Source organism: Fundulus heteroclitus, chromosome 11 (genome assembly GCF_011125445.2).
Source record: "Fundulus heteroclitus isolate FHET01 chromosome 11, MU-UCD_Fhet_4.1, whole genome shotgun sequence".
Classification (NCBI taxonomy): domain Eukaryota; kingdom Metazoa; phylum Chordata; class Actinopteri; order Cyprinodontiformes; family Fundulidae; genus Fundulus; species Fundulus heteroclitus.
This window is the reverse complement of record NC_046371.1, coordinates 82,367-102,749: the sequence shown is the minus strand read 5'-3', so window position 1 is coordinate 102,749 and position 20,383 is coordinate 82,367. Positions and strand designations below refer to the sequence as shown.

The 20,383-nt window shown below is 43.7% G+C and overlaps 1 protein-coding gene across 1 annotated transcript; it reads left to right on the top strand.

The window, feature by feature from the left end:
- The first annotated feature begins 286 nt into the window (after nucleotides 1-286).
- Nucleotides 287-19,186, top strand: LOC105921141. The gene is made up of 5 exons (XM_036143497.1): nucleotides 287-445; nucleotides 598-990; nucleotides 1,267-1,493; nucleotides 1,584-1,935; nucleotides 18,102-19,186. Exons 1-5 carry the CDS (start codon nucleotides 435-437, stop codon nucleotides 19,084-19,086), a joined length of 1,968 nt encoding a protein of 655 aa, XP_035999390.1. The 5' UTR covers nucleotides 287-434; the 3' UTR covers nucleotides 19,087-19,186.
- Nucleotides 19,187-20,383: the final 1,197 nt, after the last annotated feature.

The following is a 20,383-nucleotide window of genomic DNA, read 5'->3' as shown; positions in this document are numbered from 1 at the left end:
AGCAGCTCTATCTCTGTTCTGTTCTGTGTACTTTTTCAAATTATTGTTTTTCTTTATTGCTCTGTTTAAACTTTGTTTCTTTGGAAATTTTCATTAGAAGACTCTTCAGCTTACCGTCTGAAGGTCTCCTGTGTTTTGCATTTGCATTGCAAACCTTAGCCCAGATACCCCTGACAGGTACTTCAGGTGGAAGTGGTGTTTCCATGGTACCTCTAAGTTTGGGATGGAGTTAAAGACAAATAGAAATCCTTTAAAGGGGTGCATGTTTCCATCAACAACTCAGAGCAACGTCAGTGCTCTCATCAGAGTGAGTTGATGCCCTACCCAACACAAATAGAGCAGTGATTATTAGATACAATCAGACAAACTCTGCTTGAGATCATTTTTATTCAGTTTTGTATTTTTGATGCAGTCTCCATCTGATTGTCACCTGCATGATTTGGAGGTAATATATTTTAATCAATGTGAAAATAGCCGTTACATGTTTGTCTTAAATAAATCCTTGCAGAATTTCACTTTGAGATGATAGCATATAAATATTTTAAACTTTTGCAGCATTTCTAACATCTGAAGGTTTATTATTGTATTTATTTACAGAGCTGTGCTGCTTTGGATGGAGAACAAAACCATGGTGACTCCTCTCAAGCAGCCGATTGTTTTCGAACTCCAGGGCTTTGATGTACAACCAGGCAACGGACCTTTCTTGTTTTTCTTGGCTTTGCTCGCCTACGTAGTGGTGCTACTGGGGAACGGTGTGGTGATCTCTGTTATTATGATAGACAAGAACCTGTACAGACCCATGTTTATAATGATCTGTCACCTGGTGGTCTGTGATCTGCTGGGCGCCACAATGGTGCTTCCTCGTCTCATGATGGATTTGTTGATGGGAATAAAGAAGATTACCTACATTTCAGCCATCGCCCAAGCCTTCTGTGCTCACACATATGGTGCAGCAATGCTGACTATTTTAAGTGTGATGGCCTATGACAGGTAATGAAGTCTGTAAGAGTATGAATTCAGCATTGACGGTATTATTTCAACCTCTTATAATATGCACAACAAAGAATCAGTCCTTGCATATAAACACCTTATCTAACAGGAAAACACAGAGACAAGAAATTTTACCCGCCATAAGGAAATTTTACAGATTTAAAATGAAAAATGTATAATTAATTATAACAGTAATGAATGACCAATTTAAAGAGATTATGTCTTTGAATGTAGCTTTGATGGGTTTATTGCTTTGACAACATACTCTCCCTGCAGGTACATCGCGGTGTGTGAACCTCTCAGGTATCACTCCATCATGACTTCAGCCCGGCTGCACAGCTGCTGCGCTCTGGCCTGGATGGTGGCCCTGCTGCTCATCGCTGTGCTCTTCTCCTTCCACATGAACGTCCCGTTGTGTAGCCGCACAATCCAACAAATATATTGCAGCAACCGGGGCATCCTAAACCTGGCCTGCATTCCCACTCCTGTCAGCAACATTTATGGTCAGGATATCCCTTATTTAAACAAAAAAAGAAACATTGTGTTCAATATGCAGCACATGTAATCTCTTATTTTGACTTTTTGTCTTTCAGGTCTAGCTATGACATGGTCTTTAAGTTCGTTGACCTTCATTCTCATCGCTTTTTCCTACATCAGAATTTTAAGTGCCTCGTTAAGACAAGGAAGAACGGACAGCAGCATCCGTAGCAAAGCCTTTCAGACCTGTGCACCACACATTGTTGTGTATGTGCTATTTCAAATCGCTTCATTGATTGTGATTGTGAGTTATAGGTTTCCCTCTCTTTCCCAAAATATAAAGAAGTTTTTCAGCATCCTTATCTTTATCATCCCCCCTATCATTAACCCCATTATATATGGACTGGTCAGTAAAGACCTGAGGGTCAGCTTTATCAAACATTTCTCCATCAGAGTAAGAAACAAATCTTGACCGACTCACACTGAAGCTGGTGTTCTTAGATGTTTTGTCTCTTGCACTGGAGCTGATGCTTCTTGTAGATGATGTAAACAGTTTAGCTCATGTTTCAACACGACACAGTTCAACAGATATCTATGATCACCAGAGCCCACAGAAACTGTGGTGAGACTAGCTCAGGACTGCACAGCTAAACCCAGAACCCCTCATATATACCAAAACACCTCAACAAAGAAATTATAGAGAACAGATAAAATCTTCATTTATTTGTGAAACTCGTTTTTTATGATCAGCTGTGTTTTTAGTAACACCAACTGTAACCCAACTGTTACTTTTAGAATGAGACTAAGCTACTGCTCACATTTCAAACATTTTGTCTGTCTGGATTAAACTGTATATTGCATTGATTTTAATTGATTAGAATTCTTAAATCATAATGAACTTTTGAATTCAAAATGCAGAACAAAACTCACTGAAGTTTTATTAAAATTGGTCTTGAAATTATTTTTGTCTTCTTTGTCTTACATTTTGACAAAAAAACCTTATACCTAAAAAAATGAATAGGTCCTCTAGATATCGGTTTCATTACAATGATAACTATTGTTGCAGCATATTATACCTATATTTAATTGAATCATTCCAACTAATGTTCAATTCAATTCAATTCAATTCAATTTTATTTATATAGCGCCAAATCATGAAACATGTCATCTCAAGGCACTTTACAAAGTCAAGTTCAATCATATTATACAGATTGGGTCAGATTATACAGATTGGTCAAAAATGTCCTATATAAGGAAACCAGTTGATTGCATCAAAGTCCCGACAAGCAGCATTCACTCCTGGGGAACCGTAGAGCCACAGGGAGAGTCATCTGCATTGTACATGGCTTTGCTGCAATCCCTCATACTGAGCAAGCATGAAGCGACAGTGGGAAGAAAAACCACCCATTAACGGGAAGGAAAAACCTCCGGCAGAACCGGGCTCAGTATGAACGGTCATCTGCCTCGACCGACTGGGGTTACAGAAGACAGAACAGAGACACAACAAGAGAAACAAAAAAGCACAGAAGCACAAATTGATCTAGTAATCTGTTCTACATTAGATGGTAGTAGCGGGTGAGCCGTCTTCTCTGGATGATGTCACAGTTAACAGAACGCCAGACCAGGTGTACCTACTATGAAGAAAAAGAGAGAGAGCAAAAAGTTAAAAGCTAAAATGACGACAGTCATTTCAATGTAATACAATGCAAAACTGGAGAACAGTAGACTGAAGAACAGTAGAAATCAGTAGAGTGAGAAAATTAGACCCTGATGTCCTCCAGCAGCCTAGGCCTATCACAGCACAACTATAGAGATAGCTCAGGGTATGAGCCACTCTAACTATAAGCTTTGTCAAAAAGGAAAGTTTTAACATTAGTCTTAAAAATAGATAGGGTGTCTGCCTCACGGACCAAAACTGGGAGTTGGTTCCACAGGAGAGGAGCCTGATAGCTAAAGGATCTGCCTCCCATTCTACTTTTAGAGACTCTAGGAACCACCAGCAGACCTGCAGTCTGAGAGCGAAGTGCTCTGTTAGGAACATACGGGGTAATCAGAGCTCTGATATATGATGGAGCTTGATTATTAAGGGCTTTATACGTTAGAAGGAGAATTTTAAATTCTATTCTTGATTTAACAGGAAGCCAATGAAGGGAAGCTAAAATTGGAGACATATGATCCCTCTTGTTGATTTTCATCAGAACTCTTGCCGCAGCATTTTGAATCAGCTGAAGACTTCGAACTGCATTTTGTGGACTTCCTGATAGTAAAGAATTACAATAGTCCAGCCTTGAAGTAACAAATGCATGGACTAGTTTTTCAGCATCACTCCTGGACAGAATGTTTCTAATTTTGGCGATATTCCGGAGGTGAAAAAAGGAAACTCTGGAAACCTGTTTAATATGGGATTTAAATGACATGTCTTGGTCGAAAACAACACCAAGATTTTTAACTTTATTACCAGAGGCCAAGTTAATGCCATCCAGATTAAGGGATTGATTAAGAACTTTATTTTTTGAAGACTCTGGCCCAAAGATTACAACTTCTGTCTTGTCAGAATTTAAATGCAGGAAATTTAAAGTCATCCAGCTTTTGATGTCATCAAGACATGACTGCAGTCGAAGTAACTGATTGGATTCATCAGGATTTATGGATAAATATAGCTGAGTGTCATCAGCATAACAGTGGAAATTAATCCCATGCTGTCTGATAATTTTGCCAATCGGAAGCATATATATAGTAAATAGAATTGGTCCAAGGACTGAACCCTGTGGTACTCCACAAGTGACCCTAGAGTTTGAAGAAGATTTATTATTAACATGAACAAACTGGAATCTGTCCGACAGATAAGATTTAAACCAGCCTAATGCTTTTCCCTTAATCCCTACAGTATGCTCAAGTCTTTGTAGGAGAATATTGTGATCAACTGTATCAAATGCAGCACTGAGATCTAACAGGACAAGTATAGACACAAGTCCATTATCTGAGGCCATGAGAATATCATTGGTGACCTTCACCAGAGCTGTTTCAGTGCTATGATGAGCTCTGAAGCCTGACTGAAACTCCTCAAGTAGGTCATTACTTTGTAAATGTTCACATAGTTGATTAGCAACTACTTTCTCAAGAATTTTAGATAAGAAAAGAAGATTAGATATAGGTCTGTAATTTACTAACTCATCTTGATCAAGAGATGGTTTCTTAAGTAAAGGTTTAATAACAGCTACTTTAAAAGCCTGTGGTACATATCCATTTACCAAGGATAGATTAATCATGTCTAAAATAGGACCACTGATCAGAGGGAATACCTCCTTAAACAACTTGGTTGGGATTGGGTCTAACATACAGGTAGAAGGTTTAGATGAAGCTAAAATTTTAGATAGCTCAAAAAGCTCTACTGCTTTTAAACAGTTCAGACACTGCGCAGGTTCTAAGGATTCCTCCAATGCTGCCTCACTTACTGAGGATGAGGTAATCATGTTTGGGAGGATGCCAATTATTTTATTTTTAATGGAATCAATTTTATTTATGAAGAATCCAATAAAATCATTACTGCTAAGAGCTAAGGGAATGGATGGATCAACAGAGCTGTGGCTCTGGGTAAGTTTGGCAACTGTACTGAAGAGAAATCTAGGATTATTCTTATTCTCCTCAATTAATGATGAAAAATATGCTGCTCTAACTCTGTGAAGGGTCTTGTTATACAACAATAGACTGTTCTTCCAGATTAAGTAGGATTCCTCTTGGTGTGTAGAGCGCCATTTTCTCTCCAATTTCCTAACATTGTGCTTCAAGGAACGCAGCTCTGAATTAAACCAAGGAGCCAGCTTCCTGTGAATAATCACCTTCTTTTTCAAGGGAGCTACATTGTCTAATGCACAACGCAATGACGAAGTCATACCGTTTACAAAGACATCTATTTGTGAATTGGAAGAAACAACATTGCTGCCATCTACAGGGCATTTCTGCAATACGGAGGACATTAAAAAGGGGACAGACTCTTTAAGTTTTGATACAGCATTATCCGATAAAGATCTACTATAATGGAACCCTCTTTTGGGGGTGGAGAACTCAGTTAGATTAAACTCAAATGTTATTAAAAAATGATCAGATAGGACAGGGTTGTGAGGAAATATTGTTAATTCTTCACAATCAATGCCATATGTCAGCACAAGGTCTAAAGTATGGAGCCAAGAGTGCGTCGGTTTATGCACATTTTGAGCAAAACCAATTGAATCTAGGATAGTTTTAAAGGCTACACTAAGGTTATCACATTCTGTGTCAACATGGATGTTAAAATCACCCACTATAATAGCCTTATCAGTATTTAACCCCAAATCAGATAAGAAATCTGACAACTCATCTAAAAACTGAGTGTAAGGGCCTGGTGGACGATACAAAACAACAAACAGAAGAGGTTTTATTGCTTTGCAGTTTGGATGATATACTATGTTCATAGTATATTGTTTTTGTGTACTCTCAGAGACCTATTCCTGCTATATTAACCTGTTTGCCCTCATTGGATAGACAAAATATTTATAAATAAATTGTTCAGTCCTCCCATGTATGTATCTATCAACACACCTTTTATCTGAGCATGCGTTTCTGGGACACCAATCGCTGTTTTTGTCTGTCAGGTTTTGGAAGATTTGGTTAATAAACTCTCAGATGAAGAGATACTTGATGGATCTTGATTATTAAGGGCTTTATATGTTAGAAGGAGAATTTTAAATTCTATTCTTGATTTAACAGGAAGCCAATGAAGGGAAGCTAAAATTGGAGAAATATGATCCCTCTTGTTGATTTTCATCAGAACTCTTGCTGCAGCATTTTGGATCAGCTGAAGGCTTTGAACTGCATTTTGTGGACTTCCTGATAGTAAAGAATTACAATAGTCCAGCCTTGAAGTAACAAATGCATGGACTAGTTTTTCAGCATCACTCCTGGACAGAATGTTTCTAATTTTGGCGATATTCCGGAAGTGAAAAAAGGAAACTCTGGAAACCTGTTTAATATGGGATTTAAATGACATGTTTTGGTCAAAAATAACACCAAGATATTTTACTTTATTACCAGAGGCCAAGTTAATGCCATCCAGATTAAGTGATTGATTATTTTGTGACGACTGTGGTCCAAAAAATTACAACTTGTGTCTTGTCAGAATTTAAAAGCAAAACATTTTGTCATGGTTTTCAGGTGACGAGCCCACATGCAGATACGATCGGGAGGCAAAGCACAGTTTTAAGATGTTTATTTTAAGAAACAGGCAGATCTAGGGACGGGACTACGGGTGAGTCGGCTGGGTCAGAACGTCAAGGCTGGCGAGTCTGTAAGAAAGAGGAAGTCAGAAACTCTGAAAGTTGAACCAGGGGAATTGCTAGAAGTGCGCTGCTTACCATTTAGCCGGGCGGACCTAACCGGGAAGAAGTAGCGTCGGGAATACTCTATGATTCTACTCAGCTGGAGTTAGGCGGCTGGTGGCTGAGGGCGGCTGATGTAACTGGCGAGGGATCCTGAGCGAACCTCGTCGGCAACGGTTGACAGATGGATTGACCAGAGTGAATGCAGAACCAGCAGGAACCGGGAGAGGGGAACTCAGGCCTCGCTGGGTAACATCCAGGAAGTATGAGGGGAGCGCCAGAGCAAAATCTGAGCAGGCGGTTCTGCTGGTCTGTTTCTTCGGAACGAGACGTCAAGACGGGTGAGTGCATCCAAGCACAAAAATCTGAGGCAAACAGAGATCCAAAAATTAGTCAAAAAACGAAGAGCAAAAACTCACAAGCTGGTGTCCGAGCGTAGGGACAGAGGCCACGTCGTACCACGACTGGTTAAGGCTCTGGCGTCTTCCATCTGTCAGCGCTCTGCTTAAGAAGCCAGAGGAAGCCGCCTGCAACGAGCTGCAGGTGTGGGCCACGCCTCCTCAGCCAACCAGACACACCTGTGGAATAGAGTTAGAGTAGAGCAGCACAGAGAATCCTGACACTACCCCCCCCTCAACGGCCGCCTCCTGGCGGCCCAGACGAAGAGGTGCTGGGCTGAGTAGCCCAAAAATCTGAAATCAAGTCCTTATTCAAGATAGTAGCTGCGGAAACCCACGAGCGCTCCTCAGAGCTACAACCCTCCCAGTCGACGAGGTATTGGTGACCCCTACCTCGCCGACGGGCATCCACAACCCTGAGAACCCGAGGGTTCTGACTGTCCTGGGAGGGTGGAGGGGGTCCGGAAGGAGGGCACAAGTTGCTGTCCAAAACGGGCTTGATCTGGGACACATGAAAAGTAGGGTGTACTCGGGAGTGAGGGGGCAAACGTAAACGGACAGTGCTCGGGTTAATCACTGTCTCTATCTCATAGGGACCAGTGAACCGGGGAGCAAGCTTTTTAGCGGATGGATTGGACAAAACGTCTCTGGAAGATAACCAAACCTTCTGACCGGGGCGATACTGAGGAGCTGGTCGGCGGTGCTGGTCGGCAAACCTCTTGCTCCGCTCTGCGGTGCGAGTGAGGGCAGTGATGGTTGATCTCCAGATGTCCTGGCAGCGAGCAATGTAGTCGTTTACGGATGTGAAGGGAATCCTGAGTTCCTCTGTGGGTAGAAGTGGAGGCTGATATCCCAAAGCAACCTCAAAAGGTGAACGTCCAGTAGCTGAGGTGATGTGTGAATTAAGGGCATACTCCACCCAGGGCAAAAACTTGTTCCAGTCGGAGGGTGAAGATGACGTAAGGCAGCGGAGAGTAGTCTCTAGTTGCTGGTTCATGCGTTCAGTTTGGCCATTAGTCTGAGGATGATATCCAGAGGTGAGTGTATAACGGGCACCCAGAGCAGAGCAAAAGTGCCGCCAGACCTGGGAGATAAACTGAGGACCCCGGTCAGAGAGGATATCAACAGGGATGCCGTGAAGTCTGAACACATGTCTGATAAGAAGCTGAGCTGTCTGGAGGGCGTTGGGTAATTTGCGGATGGGAATAAGATGACAGGACTTAGAAAACCGATCAACTACCGTCAAGATAGTTGACATACCTTGGGACAAGGGGAGACCGGTAACGAAATCAATCGCTATGTGGGACCATGGACGTCTGGGGATGGGAAGAGGATTTAACAAACCGGAAGGTGGCTGCGTAGAAGACTTATTCTGGGCGCAAACGGGGCAGGCGAGAACATATTCTCGAACATCCTTAGTCCATGAAGGCCACCAGAACCGCCGGGAGACCTGGGACTGGGTTCTAAAAATGCCCGGATGGGCGGAAAACTTCGTGTCATGACTCCAACGTAGAACCTCAGGACGAACAGACTGGGGAACGTACTTAAGCCCAGGTGGCCCTGTACCTGGGTCCGGGTCTAAGAGTTGGGCCTGTCTGATTCTGTCCTCCAGATCCCAATGCAGCGCTCCAACCGTACAGGTGGGAGGAAGAATCGGTTCCGGCTCCCTCTCTTGTTCAGAAGATGTAAACAGACGGGACAGTGCATCAGGCTTGACATTTCTGGAGCCGGGTCTGTAGGTGATGGTGAGGTTGAATCGAGAGAAAAACAAAGACCAACGGGCCTGTCTAGAGTTGAGTCGACGGGCTGACTGCAGATAGGAGAGGTTCTTGTGATCTGTCCATATTATGATGGGCTGCTCGGATCCCTCTAACCAGTGCCGCCACTCCTCCAACGCTAGTTTAATAGCTAGTAGCTCACGATCACCTACATCATAGTTCTGCTCTGCTGGTGATAAACGACGGGAGAAGAACGCACAAGGGTGCAACTTACAGTCTACCTCCGACTGTTGGGACAAAACCGCTCCCACCCCGGTATTAGAGGCATCGATCTCTAAGATAAACTGTTTGGCTGGGTCGGGGTGAACTAGTATGGGAGCCTGGGAAAAACGGGCCTTAAGTTTACTTGAAAGCCTCCTCGGCCTCTGGACTCCAGACATAAGGTACTTTGGGGGAAGTGAGAGCATGTAAAGGAGATGCTACCTGACTATAGTTCCTGATAAAGCGCCGATAGAAGTTAGCGAAACCAAGAAAGCGTTGGAGCTGTTTGCGCGACTCAGGAACAGACCATTCCACCACTGCCCTTATCTTTTCCGGATCAGACTTCACCTGTCCGCCCTCTAAAATCAGACCAAGAAAGGAAACAGAAGACTGGTGAAAATCACACTTCTCGGCCTTAACAAATAAGCGATTCTCTAATAATCGCTGGAGAACAAGACGGACGTGTTGTTTATGTTGTTCTAGGTCACGAGAGTAAATCAGGATATCGTCAAGATAGACGAAAACAAAAACATTCAGAAAATCCCGAAGGACATCGTTCACTAATGCTTGAAAAACTGCCGGGGCATTGCACAAACCAAAAGGCATGACTAAGTATTCAAAGTGACCTAGCGGGGTCTTAAAGGCCGTCTTCCACTCATCCCCCTGTCTCACCCGAACCAAATGATAAGCGTTGCGCAGATCAAGTTTAGTGAAGATCTTAGCATTCTGGACTGGTTCGAGGGCTGAGGATAATAGAGGGAGCGGGTACTTGTTCTTAACGGTTATTTGGTTAAGCCCTCGATAATCGATACAGGGTCGAAGGGTTCCATCCTTCTTACCAACGAAAAAAAAAACCGGCGCCCAATGGGGAGGATGAAGGACGGATTAACCCCGTAGCTAGAGATTCCCCTATATACTTCTCGAGCGCTTGACGTTCTGACCTGGAGATGTTGTAGAGCCGACTCACCGGTAGTGGAGCCCCAGGCAAAAGGTCAATAGCGCAATCGTAAGGGCGATGTGGGGGAAGTGAACAAGCCTGAGTCTTACTGAATACTCTCTGAAGATCGTGGTATTCCTCCGGAACTAGCGATAGGTCAATAACGTCCCCAGATTCTGTCTCAGGGGAAGGGGTAACAGATACAGGGCGAGCGGACTGTAAGCAACGAGAATGACAAGCTGGAGACCAAGATTCTAATCGGGACTCGGCCCAGTTAAACTGCGGGCTGTGGACACTTAACCAGGCTAAACCCAAAACAACGGGTGAACGCTTTACAGGGAACACGAAAAACGAAAGTTGTTCCCGGTGGTTACCCGAAACTATCACTACTAGAGGTCGAGTGCGATGGGTGATTAAGGTTAAACTCTGCCCATCCAAGGACGACACCCGGAGAGGCTCGGGTAAAGGTTCGACCGGCACACGAAGCTGATCCACTACGGTTTGGTCAATTAGGTTGAAGTCCGAACCGGAATCAACTAGAGCCGAGACATCGAAAGTATCCTGATCAAACATTAACGTCACTGGTAAATGTAAGCGAGAAAGAGATGGCGCCTTAGTAACTACTCGGGGGCTAGAACTATTAACGTCCACCGTTCTCCCCGTTACGAACGGTGGACTGGATCTTTTGGCCGAACCGGACAATCCTTAAGGAAATGACCTTCCCCTCCACAGTATAGACATAAGTTGCCCGCGAAGCGCTGTTGACGCTCCTTATTGGTTAAACCAACCTGGCCCAACTGCATGGGTTCGGGAGGTGATGGAGCGGACCGCGGTTCCCTATGGGTGAGCGTGGAAGAGGTGGATGATCGCATGACTTGATTCGGTCTAACTCGGCTCCGACTACGTAGCCGGGTATCCAACCGGATGGCTAGCGCCACAAAATCCTCAAAATCCCCGGGTTCCTCCACCCGGGCTAATTCATCCTTAAGGGACTCATCAAGAGCCTGAAAAAATACTGCCTTTAACGGTCTTGGTTGCCAATCCGCCGCTGCGGCAACCGTACGAAACTCCACTGAGAAGTCAGATACGCGTCGACCGCGCTGTCTTAACGAAAGGAGATGACGAGACTGGTGAGCCGAATCTAACTCGGGCGAAAAAATAGTCTTAAACTCGGTAACGAATTCCTGAAAAGTAACCCCGAATGACTGACAATCAGGGAATCGAGCCTCAGCCCAACTAAGTGCCTTACCTGTTAGGAGTCGTAATACATAAGATATCTTAACCTCATCTGAGGCGAAAGTCTGGGGGGATCGGTTAAACACCAGTTTACACTGAAAAAGGAAACCTCCGCAACTCCCATGGTCACCAGAGAATCTCTCCGGACTAGGTGACGCGCCCTCAAGTGGCGGAGCCCAAAGCTGATTATCAGTGCTCGGAGCGACGGGAGGCGGGGTGCTAAGGTTTTGAGTGACAGGCGACGTCATCGCGGAAGTAACTGTGTCCATGAGCTGGCTACACTGAGCGGCTAATCTATGAAGCTGCTCCTGTGTTGAATTTACGGCTAAACCTAGCGACTGCATCTGCTCTTGCTGTGCGGCTAACTGCCGCCCGAACGTATCCGCTGGACTTTGGTGGCCAGAGCCTTCTTCTGTCATGGTTTTCAGGTGACGAGCCCACATGCAGATACGATCGGGAGGCAAAGCACAGTTTTAAGATGTTTATTTTAAGAAACAGGCAGATCTAGGGACGGGACTACGGGTGAGTCGGCTGGGTCAGAACGTCAAGGCTGGCGAGTCTGTAAGAAAGAGGAAGTCAGAAACTCTGAAAGTTGAACCAGGGGAATTGCTAGAAGTGCGCTGCTTACCATTTAGCCGGGCGGACCTAACCGGGAAGAAGTAGCGTCGGGAATACTCTATGATTCTACTCAGCTGGAGTTAGGCGGCTGGTGGCTGAGGGCGGCTGATGTAACTGGCGAGGGATCCTGAGCGAACCTCGTCGGCAACGGTTGACAGATGGATTGACCAGAGTGAATGCAGAACCAGCAGGAACCGGGAGAGGGGAACTCAGGCCTCGCTGGGTAACATCCAGGAAGTATGAGGGGAGCGCCAGAGCAAAATCTGAGCAGGCGGTTCTGCTGGTCTGTTTCTTCGGAACGAGACGTCAAGACGGGTGAGTGCATCCAAGCACAAAAATCTGAGGCAAACAGAGATCCAAAAATTAGTCAAAAAACGAAGAGCAAAAACTCACAAGTTGGTGTCCGAGCGTAGGGACAGAGGCCACGTCGTACCACGACTGGTTAAGGCTCTGGCGTCTTCCATCTGTCAGCGCTCTGCTTAAGAAGCCAGAGGAAGCCGCCTGCAACGAGCTGCAGGTGTGGGCCACGCCTCCTCAGCCAACCAGACACACCTGTGGAATAGAGTTAGAGTAGAGCAGCACAGAGAATCCTGACACATTTAAAGTCATCCAGGTTTTGATGTCATCAAGAAATGCTTGTAGTTGAAGTAATTGATTGGATTCATCAAAATGTATGGATAAATCAAGCTAAGTGTCATCAGCATAACAGTGGAAATTAATCCCTTGCAGCCAGGGATTTATAAGACAAAATAAATCAATCTAATTATCAAAAATAAAATCATTAACTAACAAAGTGTTTGGAGGATAAAACGTTAGTATATTTAATAAATCACATTTAACAGTTTTAATTTTGGTTCAAGTTGAGTCTTATTGATGTTTGCTTAGTCACCTACATGCCACCGCTCTGCACCAAATTAGCTCTACCTGCTGCTTCCTCTAATTACCTCAAGTCATTCCATCTGGTTCTCTCCCTACATAAAGCTGCTTTACCCCACGGAGGATGCCTCAGAGCCCATTTATGCACAGTGGATGCTTCAGCTCCTCTTTTTGTCATGGGGGTCTGGTTGATGGTGGGTAAGATTCGCCCTGAGTACCTTAAGGCTCTGGATGTTGTGGGGTTGTGTTGGTTCACGCGACTCTGCAACATTGCATGGACATCGGGGGCAGTTCCCCTGGATTGGCAGACTCGGGTGGTGGTCCCCCTCTTTAAAAAGGGGGACCGGAGGGTTCCGACTACAGAGGAATCACACTCTTAAGCCTCCCTGGTAAGGTCTATTCAGGGGTTCTGGAAAGGAGGGTCCGTCGGATAGTCGAATCTCGGATTCAGGAAGAGCAGTGTGGTTTTCGTCCTGGCCGTGGAACACTGGACCAGCTCTAGACCCTCAGCAGGATCCTGGAGGGGGCATGGGAGTTTGCCCAACCAGTCTACATGTGCTTTGTGGATCTGGAGAAGGCATTCGACCGTGTCCCCCGAGGGATCCTGTGGGGGGTACTCCGGGAGTATGGAGTACCAGACCCTTTAATAAGGGCTGTCAGGTCTCTGTACGACCGGTGTCAGAGTCTGGTCCGCATTGCCGGCAGTAAGTCGGACTCGTTTCCGGTGAGAGTTGGACTCCGCCAAGGTTGCCCTTTGTCACCAATTCTGTTCATAACTTTTATGGACAAAATTTCTAGGCGCAGCCAAGGTGTTGTGGGGATCCGTTTTGGTGGCCTTAGGATTGCGTCTATGTTATTCGCGGATGACGTGGTCCTATTGGCTTCATCAGGGCGTGATCTACAGCTCTCACTGGAGCGGTTCGCAGCCGAGTGCGAAGCGGCCGGGATGAGGATCAGTGCCTCCAACTCCGAGACCATGGTCTTGAACCGGAAAAGGGTAGAGTGCCTTCTCCGGGTTGGGGAGGATGTGCTGCCCCTAGTGGAGGAGTTCAAGTATCTTGGGGTCTTGTTCAGGAATGAGGGTAAGATGGAGCGGGAGATCGACAGGCAGATTGGTGCGGCGTCTGCTGTGAAGCAGGCGCTGTTGTGGTGAAGAGAGAGCTGAGCCAAAAGGCAAAGCTCTCGATTTACCGGTCGATCTACGTTCAGTGTTGTGCTGGGAGCCTTCCACTTTTATGCACCCGCTGCGGGCTGCGTGATGCCAAACACCTGTGGCTCAGAACCTCCCTGCTCATCAACAGCCACCTGTGAGAGAGAGGGAGGAAAATAGCTGCACCCTGACTGGGCGCAGCCTGCAGAACCCTAATGTTATGCAATGACGCCATGATAGATAATTGATCTCAGATTGGATTCTGAACAGTGGAAGAGTTTAACAGGAATTCTGTCATACTGCAACATGAGACCCTCAAGGCTTGGACGGCCCTTCTTCTCTCAGCAGGAGGTCAGCTGTGACCCTTCCTTACAGATAAAAGTCACAGCACAGACTCTCTCTTCTTCAGCTCTCTTCTCCACACACTCCTCCATCAACAGAGGACCAGCACTCAAGGAGGGGGGGGGCATGTGACTGGAAGCCTGCAGGAGCCATGCATGGGGCTGGAACAGGCCCCGGGATGAGTGAGAATGAACCTTTCTGAAACTCAGTTCCTCCCTGGCATAGGGAGAAACTGCCAGCCGATTTGAAGATAAGTCTCTCACTTCAGCTTAACACTAGAAGTCCCAGAGATACGAGAATTTTCGTCAGCCTCCAGTCACCCCGACAGTAAGGGGTGTGGTAAGGGGAGTGGTGGCCTAGTGGTTAGAGCACAGAGCTTTGGTCCCAGAGGTTCTGAGTTCAAATCCCGCAGACTGCCACTCTGGGTCCCTGAGCAAGACCCTTAACCCCTGATTGCTCCCCAGGCGCCACACAGTGGCAGCCCACTGCTCCCCAAGGGGATGGGTTAAGATGCAGAAGTGAATTTCTCCATTGTGAGATCAATAAAGTTCAATTATTATTATTATTATTATTAGTACTTCACAACTCATGAATCCCTGTTCAGATGTAAATGCCCCATTAGCCCTGTCGTTGGAGAACCATTCCACCCCCTTCAGTTTCGGTTTTCGCTCAAACCTCTCTGTTGACGAGTGTTTTACCTGAGATCTACGTCATAACTAGGTCTACGTCATCAGTGTCGCCAAGACCGGAAAAATTTCTGACAGCAGACACACCAGCGCAGCGATCAGCTGTATATCTGCATGTGCTGGAAAGTTGTAAAGATGGCAAGCAAGAATATTTATACAATAATGACCATCTGCCCTATTTACTAGGGGGCAAATATAACTCAAATCAGTTCAGTGCGATCGCTCCTCCGCTCCGCTCAGCGCGCGCGCGCACACACACATACATACACACACACAAACACACACACACACACACACACACACACACACACACACACACACACAAACAAACAAACAAACAAACAAACAAACAAACAAACAAACACACGCACGCATATATATACTGGAGGGCCAACTGAGTTTGCAAGCCGAAAAAACTACAAGTCGCCTCCAAATCTTCCTCTGTTTGGTGGATATTGGTGTGCTGAGACTGCACAGTCCAGCAGGGTCGCATAACAGAACATGGATGGAAAATGAGCGTGTATGAGCTGATGGCTTTCATTGCAGTTCTGTTTATGAAGGCAGCACAGGGGAGTGTTGGCGCCATGTGGGATGTGTGGTCCAAAGACTTTGGGAATGCACACATCAAAGCCACAATGCCTCGAAACCGGTTTCAAGATATGATGAACAGGGGCGGATTTAGGAAATTTGGGGCCCTAGGCAAAGAAAGGCATGGGGCCCTCTGAATTGTGAAGACAAAACATAACAGACCCATTATACAGATACAGAAATTTTAATAGAATAGATCTACATTATTTTTTCTCCTTTTGTCCCTCTCTTATCCCTTTTCTTGTTGTTTTCCTCTATGTTTTCTTTTGTCCCCTTTTCTAGTAGACAAGCCATGATCCACTTATCTGTTCTCCATTTTTTATTTTTTTTTATTTTTTTTTCCATGACACTACCCAGGTCACCCTCTGTTTAATCCCAGATGTAGCAGTACTCTTCCTTAATCTCAACTAAAGAGGGTAAAGTTTTGGACCTGCATTTTGGACACAGGAGCACAGATAAAGTTCATGGACCAATATGGCTTCTCATGATCATCATAGAATCCTTCCTTCATCTTTCTGTTTTGATATGCGCATCGAGTTTCTTCTTAATTCAATTTCTATGCTTGACTGAAACGCAAGTATCGCTCTGATCTTTTTGTGCAATAAATACAGAATAGTTTTCTTCATGAAACACATCTGTTAAATCTTCCAACTCACTCCAGAAGCTGCCTGTTGACGTTCCCGATGTAGATCGAAAATGGTTATTATCATAAAACTATGATGATCAACATAATGCGTATGTTGTCATAACACAGAAAATTAAAACAGGATCATAAAAGTTAGTGGAACACGGCAGTTGAAAAACACAGTAATATAACGTGAAAAGAGTTAGTATGTCAATAATGCAAAGTAAAGAAAGCCTTCAGACCGTTCAGAGTACATGGGAGACATGAATCTAGTTGCGCATAAGTGGTCAGCTCAAGGTTCTCAAGCAACTCTTCTCCGTTTCAGGATAAGAAATCAATTAAATTTTATTTATATAGCGCAAATTCATGAAATATGTCATCTCAAGGCACTTTACAAAGTCAAATTCAATCATGTTATACAGATGGGTCAAAAATGTCCTATATAAGGGAACCAGTTGATTGCTTCAAAGGCCCGACAAGCAGCATTCACTCTGGAGAAGCGTAGAGCCACAGGGAGAGTCGTCTGCATTGTCCATGGCTTTGCAGCAATTCCTGATACTGAGCAAGCATTAACCGACAGTGGGAAGAAAAAACAACCATTAGCGGGAAGGAAAAACATCCAGCAGAACCAGAACCAGGCTCAGTGTGAACGCTCATCTGCCTCGACCCACTGGGGCTTAGAGAAGACAGAGCAGAGACACAGAAAGCTCAGAAGCTCACATTGATCCAGTAATCTGTTCTACATTAGATGATAATAGCGGGTGATCTGTCTTCCCTGATGATGTCACAGTTAACAGAACGTCAGACCAGGTGTACCTACTATGAAGAAAAAGAGAGAGCGTAAAAAGTTAAAAGCTGAAATGACAACAGTCATTTCAATGCAATGCAAAACTGGAGAACAGTAGAACTCAGCAGAGTGAGAGAAATAGGCCCTGATGCCGGCCAGCAGCCTAAGCCTAAAGGCTTAGGCTGCTGGCCTATAGGCTCCATCATATATCAGAGCCCAGAGCTCTGATATATGATGGAGCTTGATTATTAAGGGCTTTATACGTTAAAAGAAGAATTCCAGATTCTATTCTTGATTTAACAGGAAGCCAATGAAGGGAAGCTAAAATTGGAGAAATATGATCCATCTTGTTGATTTTCATCAGAACTCTTGCTGCAGCATTTTGGATCAGTTGAAGACTTTGAACTGCATTTTGTGGACTTCCTGATAGTAAAGAATTACAATAGTCCAGCCTTGAAGTAAGAAATGCATGGACTAGTTTTTCAGCGTCAACCTTGGACCAAATATTTCTAAGGTGAAAAAAAGAAATCCTGGGTCAAAACTTCTGAACTTAAGGAGTTCTCCCGCCCAGTTGGCTGTTGAAAACAGACATTAGCCTCTGCAGTGACAGTATACTGCAGAAGATTTAATCACAAGATCAATCAATTTAGTTTCCATTTTCTTTACGTAAATTGCAGAATTGGTGGCAAATACCTGGTACCAACGTAAAGGTGTATTGATACTGCCTGGTGACAGTGAAAGAAAATAATGTGTTTCTAAAGGTTACATCACCCATTCTCTGAGATTATGTGACCCTCCCCTCCCCTCCCAATGTTAAAACTGCATCTAGAAATACAGTCAACACTAATTGTTGTTTTAACCCAACCTTAATGCCAGAAGGTATCAACCTCAAAAAGCATGTGTTTAATATTTTATGTCAATTAATTTTTTCTAACTTGTAATTGTTGGTGGATTTATTTCATTGGTTTAGTTTACCCATTGAAGTACAAATGAAGAAGAATTTTAATGTCATTTATTAGTTAACTTCCAGTTTTATTAAACATTGCTTTGTTTTTCAGCTTGATGGAGAACTACACCTACAACAGTCCTACACTCCAGCTGGAGGGCTTGAAGGTCAAAGATGATTCAGTACACCTCGTCTTTTTTCTGTTTCTGTTTTCCTACATCATTTTTATGGTCATGAATCTGGGTATTTTAACAATCATTTGCATTGAAAAGAGCCTTCATCAGCCCATGTATGTGCTGTTTTGTAACCTGACCATCAGTGATATTATAGGAAGTACTCACATTTTACCCCGTCTGCTGTCAGACATGTTACTGCCCCCCTCTGAGCGTCTCATCAGTTATTATGAATGCGTGATTCAAGCTTTTACGACACACATGTTCGGCACTTCTTCACACACTGTACTGATGGTTATGGCGTTTGACAGATATGTGGCCATCTGTCAACCTCTGTACTACAGCACAATAATGACCAGCAGAATGATTGTAAAGCTGATAGTGTTTTCCTGGGTGGTACCCTTTGTTTTGGTTGTGATTCTGCTGGGCCTGACTGTAAGGCTGAACCGATGCCGGACTCTCATCACCAACCCTTTCTGTGACAATGCCTCACTATTTAAGCTCTCCTGTGAGAGTGTGGTTATTAATAACATCTTTGGTCTATCTTTCACTGTGCTGCTGTTTGTATCGTCTATTGGCTGCATGGTTCTCACCTATGGTAAGATCACGGCAGTCTGTTTGGCTACTAAGAACAAAACACTGAACAGTAAAGCGATGAAGACCTGCAGCACTCATCTGGTTGTGTATCTAATTATGTCACTAAGTGGCTATACGATTGTTGTTCTCCATCGGTTTCCTCAATATTCAGACTACAGAAAACTCTCTGCCATTCTGTTTGTTATTGTGCCAGGCAGCCTGAACCCTATTATTTATGGTTTACAGTCCAAAGAAATAAGAAGTTTCTTATACAAACTATTTCTTCCTCAAAAATGTTTGCCATCATGTGGAACTAAATCTTTGGTTAAACCTTGGAAAGACTTTTGAAATAAATGTTATTAAACATCAGTAAACATGCATTTGTGTAATAAATACATTTTTGCAGAAAGAGTTCATGTACAAATGAGCCTTGAGCCACAGTGGACAGTCACTGGCATTGAGTTGTTGACTTTGCAGTAATCCTTCATACCAAGCATGCATTCTTACAAGTTACACGTCAAACGTGTGAAAACATGAATATAAATATCTATTAATACTCAAGATTCTTCAGTGAATGCTTTCTCTACAGTCCTATCACACATTTGATCATCTAATGTATTCATGTGTACTCTTTTTATCTGACCTAAAATAAAAAAGGGAAAAAAGACCTTATAGTATAGAATATTATAGTCATGAAAAATGTTTAACATGCATCTTGAATATTTATCTGATTTAACGACACACATTTTTCATGTTATTGATTTGCAGCAAATCAAGGAGTTTAATTAGATAAACAAATAAAGAGTTTTTATTTTTATTTTTAGCAAAATTTTATTTACAATGATGTAACAAGATCCAAATAAAGTGTCATTAGTGGTCCCTTTTGTTAAAAATAAATAATATAGGGCTGTTGCTCTCCTTCTTACATGTTACATAAAATCTTGTTATAATCCCACTATTGCTTTATATCCCCCATGTTCTTCGTGGCTCTGTGGAAGCAAAACGTCAGCCTTTTCCTGTCTTTGATGTTGCACTTTCACAGAGCGACAGCATAAAGGTGAGGTTCTTCCTGCAGTCTGTCTCTACGAGATGATCAACTTTGCTTCTCTGATTAAAAAATAAAAACTTTGGGATTTTGGATTGTTTGCTTTGTTTTGACAAACTCCTCTAATAAATGCAGTGCCTGTAAAAACTATGCCAAAAGACTAAAAAGACTTAAAATTCTGAAAAAAGTATTTTATCCTTTGCTACTAAAGATAATATAGCTGTATAGAAGTGAGTCTGTAAGTACCTGAATCCACGCATCTGTAGGTGCTTGTGAGAGTGAACTTGTGTATGCAAGGTTTATCCATGAGAAACACGCTCAAAAATGTTTGAGAGGAGCCAAAAACCCTAAGCCTAACCTGGTGATGGATCACCCTACTGGGAATACATTGATCCTCTTAAAAGGTTAACCCACTCCTAATATAGAATCAAACTTAATTAAGCCATAACTTCAGGCTAATATCTATAATAAAAATATAAAAATTCAAACCTTAATCATTAAAAACCACACTGCTGGATCACCATTCTGGGAACTTATTGATCCCCTTACAAAGGGACCTTATTTCCAATAAACATTCAATCAAACCCTAATCTAAGATTC